Source organism: Brassica oleracea, chromosome C5, assembly GCF_000695525.1.
Source record: "Brassica oleracea var. oleracea cultivar TO1000 chromosome C5, BOL, whole genome shotgun sequence".
Taxonomy (NCBI): Eukaryota; Viridiplantae; Streptophyta; class Magnoliopsida; order Brassicales; family Brassicaceae; genus Brassica; species Brassica oleracea.
Window position 1 is genome coordinate 42773783 of NC_027752.1, and position 8717 is coordinate 42782499.

An 8717-nucleotide genomic window follows, 5' to 3' on the forward strand; every position below is an offset into this window, starting at 1 on the left:
TGGCATATACAGAAAAAATACTCAAGAGATTTAACATGGCCGAGTCTCACCCCTTATCTAGCCCCATGGTCGTGAGGTCTCTCGGCCTGGACACTGATCCCTTCCGTCCTAAGATGGACGATGAAGATACCTTTGGTCCCGAAGTGCCATATCTCAGTGCCATAGGAGCTTTGATGTATCTGGCTAGTCACACACGACCATATATATGTTTTGCCGTGAATCTATTGTCTAGATTTAGCTCTTGACCGACCCAAAGGCACTGGAACGGGATTAAACATATACTTCGTTACCTGCAAGGAACGAAAGACTTGGGTATTTTTTATACTAACCAAAACAACGAAGGTTTAGTTGGTTTTGCTGATGCAGGTTATTTTTCGGATCCACACAATGCTCGATCACAGACAGGCTATGTTTTCACACATGGTGGAACGGCCATATCATGGCGTTCCATGAAGCAGACGATCGCGTTCACATCTTCAAACCATTCGGAGATCTTGGCGATACATGAGGCTAGCCGCGAGTGTGTTTGGTTAAGGTCCATGACCCAACATGTTCGAGTTGATTGTGGGATGTCCGAAGGCAAGGAGATGGCTACATCAAATGAGACCGGACGAAGCACATACTGCCTAAGTTCTTCTTCACGCACGAGCTTCAGAAAGCCGGCAAGGTCCAAGTCATCCAAGTGCGTTCCAGTGACAACTCAGCCGACCTGTTCACCAAATCACTTCCTACCTGCACGTTCAGTAAGCTCACGCATCAGATTGGGATGCGTAGGCTAAAAGACCTTCAGTGATGTTCAGAACATAGAAAGTAATACGTGTTGTACTCTTTTTCCTTCACCATGGTTTTGTCCCACTGGGTTTTCCTGGTAAGGTTTTAATGAGACAACAGTTAAAGCGTATTACAAACTCTGTACGGTTATGGCATCCAAGGGGGAGTGTTATAAATCATATTGTGGATGTCCATAACCGGCCCGGTCCATAACCGGCCCAGTCCATAACCGGCCCATACCTAGAGAGAGAGAGAGACGGCTTCGCCCTAGAGAGAGAGAGCTGGTGGCTGGAGAGAGAGAAACCCTAGTTTCCTTTTTCTCTTTTTCCTTATTAGTTTATGTTTTATACTCTTTCCATATTTTGTATTTTCTTTTTCTAGTCTTTCCATTATTCTATGACGGTGTAATTCCTTATATATAAAAAACTCCTTATGTTTATGAATAGATATATAAACATACAGATTTTATTGTCTTGTTTTACTACATTTTCTGATTTTAGTTTACAGTTCGGTTCTGTTTGTTGGAGAAGTTAACACCGAGTTATTCAGATTTCATTTTTGTTTGGGTTGGTTTATTGGACGTACTATATAGAAATGTGTATTGGGCTGGACATCTTTTAGGATCGTATGAGGGCCATATGGCCCATGATAAATAATTAATACTGGGAAAATATTAGAAAATAGTGAAAGTTTTAACAGAAATAAAAATGCATACAAACAAAGAATTAGTAGGTCTCAAAGAGTGAGAGAGAGAGAAAGAGGAGAGAGATGGGGGAGATTGTGTTTACAGACAAGCAAGAAGCTTTGGTGAAGGAGTCTTGGGAGATACTGAAGCACGACATCCCCAAATACAGCCTTCACTTCTTCTCACAGTAAGCATATAATACATACAAGCATAGTTAATACGTAATCTATATCTGGTGTTTATGTATGTGAGCTAATAAACAGTATACTGATAATATATAGGATACTGGAGATAGCACCACCAGCTAAAGACATGTTCTCTTTCCTAAGAGATACAGATGAAGTGCCTCACAATAATCCTAAACTCAAAGCTCATGCTGTTAAAGTCTTCAAGATGGTATGTACTTACCCTGTTTTGTGATATACATGAACCTGATACATCTACTGATCTACATATATATATACGTTTATATATGTGTATCACTTACATATAGAATCGTATCATAGTCTTAGAATCGTATCATAATCTTCATTGCACCTCTTAGATAAATTTAAAATGGTTTCATTATTACAGCTAAGAATCTTTATTGACTCTTCAAATATTGTTGTCTGTTTTATATTGGCTACGCCATGTGCACACGATATTGCGGTCTATCTTGTTTGGACTTAGCTAGTTGCTTTTGTCCTCTTCTTGGAGATAATATAATAAATTCTATTTTAGTATAATAAAGAATAATTAATATGTATTGACTCATTCATAAAATCCACCAAAAACAAACATTACATCGATTCCTATCAACATATAAGCCTTACTGAATAATACAAGTGGTTCGGTTCGGTTTGCTTTCTGGATTTTTATTTTTGTATAGGGGGATTAAGTAGGATAGTAAACCATTGTTTTAGTTTTGCTAAAAGCTATCAAGCTCAAATTTTGTAACCATTAAGATTATCAGTTTTTTTCTTTTCTTGGGGGTGTAGACATGTGAAACAGCAATACAGCTGAGGGAGAAAGGCAAAGTGGCTGTGCCTGACACAACCATCCAATACTTGGGTTCTGTTCATCTCAAAAGTGGAGTTCTTGATCCTCACTTTGAGGTCTCTTTTAATCAATTAACTAATGTTTTTCGTTGATTTTTCAACAAAAAGACGTTTAATAAATGCAAGTATGTGAATTCAGGTGGTGAAAGAGGCTTTGGTGAGGACACTGAAAGAAGGATTGGGGGAGAAATACAATGAAGAAGTGGAAGGAGCTTGGTCTCAAGCTTATGATCACTTGGCTTTAGCCATTAAGGCCGAGATGAAACAAGAAAACTCACAGAAACCCTGAATATCATTTGGGTATATGCTCATAGGTGAATCTGTATTAGTTATATTCATGAAATGGTGAATCTGTATGCACACGTATGATATCAAATCATCTTTGTGAAATTTATCTCAACTACTTTTGTTCTTTCTTATACAGAGCTACATCACACTCAATAAATTAAAAAAATATACCTCTGGCTACTGTTAACCGAATAAATTTATGTCTGCTGTTCTTGGTTTGATCCATTTCAGAGAGTTTACATCGCTGAAACAATCTGCAGAGACAATGGCTTGAAGAACTTAGAGACGAACATGATTTAAACAAGAGATCAAGGATCTTAACCAGAGGAAGAATTCAAAGTAGTGAAGAGTCTTTAAAACAATATCAAAGATTTCGAACCTGTTCTTGCTCAGACATCAATACAATCACATTATCTTTGTTTGTTTTTCCTTGTTCTCCAATCTCAGAGGGCTTATGCGACAGTGTAGGCTCTGATTACCTCAAGGATTGGCGCTCTACACAACGGGCATTTCCCTCCAGTTCTGACTAGCTCGTTACCGCAATTTGAGCAAGTACACATGTGCCCGCATCTACAGTTTCACAAAGATATGATCAGACTATGGTTTTCGGTTATGTAAATCACGGGTTCGAGCAAATAATCTACCTGTACAAGAGGGCATCTATGTCAGTATCACAGCAGACACAGCAAGTCCCATTCCTTACATGACCCCATCTCGACCCATCCTCGGATGTTCCTGCTCCAAGACCTGATGACATTATCCATTTAGTTAACAGATAGTTCCATATGACTAGGAATGAAAGTTTGGATAGAAAAGGCAAAAACCTTGGTCACCGGGAGATCGGTTTAAAGCCGCAGAGACCTCTTGCCTAACCGAACGCTGCAGCTCAGACTGCATATCCATACAAGTTTCTAAATTCCTCTGCATATGACTCATTCCTTGCTGAAGTCTAGCCATTTCTCCTCTCAAGTCGTTCATCATCTCCCATCCCTATTCACCAGCACCATCCATATTAAGACATTTAAAGTATAAGAAATCTCAGAGCTAATACACCATTTTTATGATAAGACACCAGAACACAGAGCTGTTAAGAGAGTATTAAAAGGCCTGAAAGTTCTAGGCTTACAAGTTCAGATCGATGCAGAGAGTGACGAGCGTAGTTGGTATGATGACTTATTGGCTGTGGTGGAGGCACTGGTGGAGTTGGCAGCGTTTGATTGATCCCATCAAGCTGATCCTCGTCCTGTAGAAACCGTTGCTGCTCTGTATGATGTCCTTGAGAATCCGATATTGCTGGTTGAAAATCCCAGTCAACGTGAGCAAGTCCTCCTCTCCTCTCAACATAGGACTGTATCAGTTGATCCAGATTTTCACGGAAACCACTGCGTAGAAGGTTAGAAACATTTCTCCTACAGGAGTGAGAAGAAAACAATTCCATTAACAAAGAGAATATATGCCAGGAAAACAGAAAAAACGAATCCACTATGTCAGTACCTGCTTAGTAGCTCTCGAAGCTCAATGTTGTAAACATTATCGTCATTAGGTAAATGGAGCCTGTTTACTCTTCTCATAGGTACTACACGGCGACTCCTAAGTGCTCCAAACCGTGTCTCTGGCCAATTTCCGTCAGACTGTCTAGTGTTATCTGCAGGCCATACACTCTGATCTTCTATCAGAACAGTTGCATCTGAATTCCCAGTTCCATCCTGGTGCAGGTCATCAACTGAGTTTTCTTGTTCGTTTATAACTGCGTTACCGTTATCCCTTTCACTTAACTGGCTTAACGTTGCTTGCAGCAAATTTTGCCTCTCGTCTGTTCTGAAAACTTCAGGCCAAACCCTTTCTTGACTGGTCTCTTCTTCCCAATTTCTATCTATATTTGTTCGGTTACTTCCAGACCTTCCCAAATCGTTAGGTAAGAGTGGGGTACCATTCCCCTGTCTAGAAGAACTCAAGCTCTCATTTATCCTCTGAGAATCCTCAGTAGTATTAGCTATTGTTCGGTTAATCCTGGAAGTATTGATGTTATCGACATTAGTATTGCTTTCTAGCCTGTCACTGACTCCTTCCCTGTGATCATCAGTATCAATATCGAGAAGTTAGCTGCGAGTAAGCTAAATGTCAAAAGTTAAAGTCGATAAAATGAAAATGTAAAGCCAACCATAATATGCATATCTTCAGTGAGCGTGGGAAGACAAATGAGACGCAAGGATATAACATATACACACTTCACAATCAATGACTATGTGACAAGTATAATTGAACAAGAAAGAATTTTTTTTTTTTTTTTTACCGCAAACCAGAAACTGTATGTCTATCTCTTAGCTGGCGAAGTTCACTTGCTGCCATTGATGGAGCTCTAACTTCATCTGTACGTGGCTCATTCCGCAAGAATCTTCTTCTAAGTAGCAACTGTCGAAAGGTTTACAACCGTTAGAAAGATAAGTTACAGGGATTTAAGGTCTATCATTACGTTAACATATGGTGCTAGTAGCACAGTCTTAGCGTACAATACGCCTTCCTTCTCACACCTTTGGTTCTGTCAATCGGAGTACAAACACCAGTAACGTTTCACTATTAAAGGGGAAACGAGAATTTTGGAAACATAACCAGCAAAGATGCTCCCAAACTCTATAGCCCACTCTAGATTTTACAGTTCATCCTATGTGCGGTCCATATATTATAAGTTGTCCCCTCCTATCATTAGTATGCAATAAACATTTAAACAAAGAAGACAAAGATGATAGTCCTACTAACAAACCTGAATCCGGTTGCGATGAGAAAAGTCAGAGACTGCACGATGATCCAACAAACCCTGAAGCTCTCGCTGCCGCTCTTGTTCAATCCTCATGAGCAAATCAACAAATGCATGCCTTCCTCGTAATCTCCGCAAGTCTCTACGAGTATCCTCCCGTTGCCCTTCCTCATTCTCAACGGCTAACCCTTCACGGACCCTCTGAGCTTGTGGACTCTCATGAGTTCGGTCATCTTGTGAGCCAAGAGATCGTTGTTGATCTTCTCTTCGACTTGCACGAGCTCCTCTCTGCTGACTCGTCATTTGCATACGCTCCCTGATAACCCTGACTCTTTCTCTTTCAGTATCACCAACCAACTCTCCTCTACGGTTATCGTCTCTCCTTCTTACATTAGATACATAATCACGCACACTTTGTCTCACCCTCTCACTCTCAACATCGCCAAGATCTGGAGACTGTTCTCTACTGGAAGATCTGTAATCATTCTCACTCTCACTTGATCCCCTCAGGCTCTCATTGTTTCCACTCACAAATGCATTAGCACTTCTTTGCCTCGGCCTCAGCCTCTCACGTGCCGTATTGTGCACGTGTTCATCTTCCAACTCTCTCCACATCTGGAAAATCTCAGATGCTTGAGTTCTAGGCCTCTCAGAAGCAGCAGCCCGACGCCTCGAGGGAGGAGGAGGAGGAGGAGGAGAGTGCGTCTCCTCCCTGAGGAAAGACGAGTCAAGCGTAGAGACAGCGTGCAAACCAGCAATAGCAATAAGTTCAGACTCACGGTTCCTCCTCTCAATGGTGGTAATCATCTCCTGAGCCTGCCTTGCTGCCCAGCGGCTCAGGATCCGGGACTGGCGCCTTCTCGCAGCAGAGGATTCAGCTATGTCATCACCTTCGAGGTCAGACCTCCTTCTCCTCCTCAGAGAATGTTCATCCTCTTGATCACCATTATCTGGATTGCAAGACTCAAATGAGATGCAACCTTCATTGAAATCCTCAAAACGACGAGCAAAGTCAGCACCGGAGCCATCCATAGACTCCGTCTTTTGATGCGAAGGATCAATATCAGTCATCCTCAATTCCCTCGCAATTAACAAGATTCCTCACACTCAGAATCTAAACCATAACATCACAAAGTTCCCCGGGAAAACAAAAAAAATCAAACGATTCAAAATTTTCACACCCAATCGTCCTCTATATTGATCGATCTCACCTGATTACTACAATAACATCAATCGCCACCCAGAAAATCCCTAAATTCAACTTTCCCTGAAAAGAGGAAAACAATGTTGATCATCCCGGTGAAAATTTCTACCAAACAATAATGAAATCAACCGGAAAAAGATTATCGAGACATACCTCTTCTACGAGTACTTCGTCAATGGCGAAACGGAAAGGGAAAAACAAAAACAAATCGATAAAATTTGAGAAAATTGATGAACACGACGAAAAATCCGGAGAGAAATTGAAGAAGAGAATGGGCAGTTAATATATGGAGCAAGAGAGAAGGTGACAATTGTCATATTAGATAGCGAAGAAAACAAAACAAAAAATTTTAAAATTATTAATGGGTCATTGGTCACCATAAAATAAGAGCTCATTCAATGTTCTTCCTCACACTTGTCAGCTTCTAGATTTTTCGAATGGACCTTAGAGGAAGGCAAAAGAAGATAATGGATTTTCTTTCTGCCTATGATTCAGCAAATGTCCTTATAATGTGTGGTATTTAATTTATTTAAAATCTTCAACCTGTTATGTGCTACAATCTGTCTTAAGTTTATGAAATGAATACAATTTATGAGATATTTATTTTAAGTGGTAAAATCCATGGGCTAATTAAAAAATATTTATATTTTTTGTAAGAAAAACATAAATTTATAGTTTTTACGAAACAGAAAATAGAACATTATTTTCTTGAGGTATTAATTTTTAAATTAATGTTAAAATATTATTATTTATGAAAACATTAAAATTGTAGAGTGAATAAAGTATACTCCTTTTGTTTCATAATTGTTGTTTTAGAGTTAAAAATTTGTTTCATTTTAAGTGTTGTTTTATATTCAAGATTTTTATTTAATAGTTTTTTTCAATCTATGTGAGAATAATTAAATAAAACAAATAATAAAATTTAATGATTTTTTTTAATCTACGTGAGAATTTTTAGAGCAACATGAAATGAAACGGTAGAAGTATTCAATTAGAGTAGGTAGGTAGATTGAATGCTACATTCATATGATACCTTTAAGAAATAAATATGTTACATCATATAAAGAGATGAAAAATACTTCCAGTTAAGACTTTTTTTTCTTTTTCCTTGTAAATTTTATTTATTATAAAAGTAGTAACCATACAAGTCCATTACAAAAAGTATTTAACCCACCAAAAAACCCAACACAGCTAAACATTACAAAGGCCAACAACGGCCCATTGAACAATTCGCCAACACGAAAGTGGAAACGCATTGACTACGCAGCCACGTGTTCAAACCACTGTGAAAGAGAAACACGTGGTTGAAATCACCCCTTCATGTTCCCGACATGCAAATCGACAACGCCGACACGGGAAACCACCGGCTCACCGGGACCAAACCTCACGATCACAGCCACCACAACTCCACGGCATCCACCATCATTGCCAGAGCACTAACTCTCGGAGAGCTTCAATCAAACTATTTTGAGATCTCATCCGAGCCACACCCACACAGAACAAACATCACATGTACCAGAATCACCCACCGGCGGAGAACGTCGATAAACCATCATCGAGATATCATCCGCCGCCCCAACCCTTTACAACCCAAGAAAGCCAGCCGCCATCGCCGGAGAAGAAGGCAAAGACGCTGGAGACAAAAGCCGGACGACCATCGAGAGTAACGACGCGACACCGGAGACAGAACCGGCCGACCACCGAAGAAAAAAGTGCGTCGCCGGAAACAAAAACCGATCTGGAAAACTCTCTTATCTCTACTCCTTGTGAAAGATTAAATTTGGGAACAAGGAAAGTAGAGAAAAAATCCTCTCTCTAAAAGAGAGGAGAGACCACTTCCAGTTAAGACTTAAGACTAAAGAGTGAAGTGAATATTTGAACTAAATGAATTTGCGTACAAAAATAATTGGAAAACGGGACTAAATTTAGAAAAAAAGACAAAAATAGCACTAAATCAAGTTTTTGTTTCCAAACTAG

The 8717-nt window shown here is 39.7% G+C and overlaps 2 protein-coding genes across 2 annotated transcripts; one reads left to right on the forward strand and one right to left on the reverse strand.

Annotated features, from left to right (window-relative positions):
• The first annotated feature begins 1448 nt into the window (after nt 1-1448).
• On the forward strand, nt 1449-2953 carry LOC106295248 (non-symbiotic hemoglobin 2-like). Its single transcript, XM_013731100.1, has 4 exons — nt 1449-1643; nt 1738-1852; nt 2434-2550; nt 2633-2953. The coding sequence occupies exons 1-4, from the start codon at nt 1540-1542 to the stop codon at nt 2780-2782; spliced, it is 486 nt and encodes a 161-aa protein (XP_013586554.1). The 5' UTR covers nt 1449-1539; the 3' UTR covers nt 2783-2953.
• LOC106295247 lies at nt 2837-7178 on the reverse strand. The gene is made up of 9 exons (XM_013731099.1): nt 6894-7178; nt 5543-6803; nt 5075-5193; nt 4276-4851; nt 3908-4190; nt 3606-3771; nt 3426-3528; nt 3161-3351; nt 2837-3035 (listed from the first exon to the last, which is right to left on the reverse strand). Exons 2-8 carry the CDS (start codon nt 6605-6607, stop codon nt 3234-3236), a joined length of 2430 nt encoding a protein of 809 aa, XP_013586553.1. The 5' UTR covers nt 6608-6803; nt 6894-7178; the 3' UTR covers nt 2837-3035; nt 3161-3233.
• Nucleotides 7179-8717: the final 1539 nt, after the last annotated feature.

Bases quoted from the DNA above. Each gene is read 5' to 3' on its own strand.
- LOC106295248 (XM_013731100.1), top strand. From the start codon at position 1,540: ATGGGGGAGATTGTGTTTACAGACAAGCAAGAAGCTTTGGTGAAGGAG. The intron at 1,644-1,737 runs GTAAGCATATAA...GATAATATATAG, and splicing joins AGCCTTCACTTCTTCTCACA to GATACTGGAGATAGCACCAC. The intron at 1,853-2,433 runs GTATGTACTTAC...TTGGGGGTGTAG, and splicing joins CTGTTAAAGTCTTCAAGATG to ACATGTGAAACAGCAATACA.
- LOC106295247 (XM_013731099.1), bottom strand. From the start codon at position 6,607: ATGACTGATATTGATCCTTCGCATCAAAAGACGGAGTCTATGGATGGC. The intron at 3,529-3,605 runs GTTTTTGCCTTT...TAATGTCATCAG, and splicing joins CCGATCTCCCGGTGACCAAG to GTCTTGGAGCAGGAACATCC. The intron at 3,352-3,425 runs GTAGATTATTTG...GTGAAACTGTAG, and splicing joins ATAGATGCCCTCTTGTACAG to ATGCGGGCACATGTGTACTT.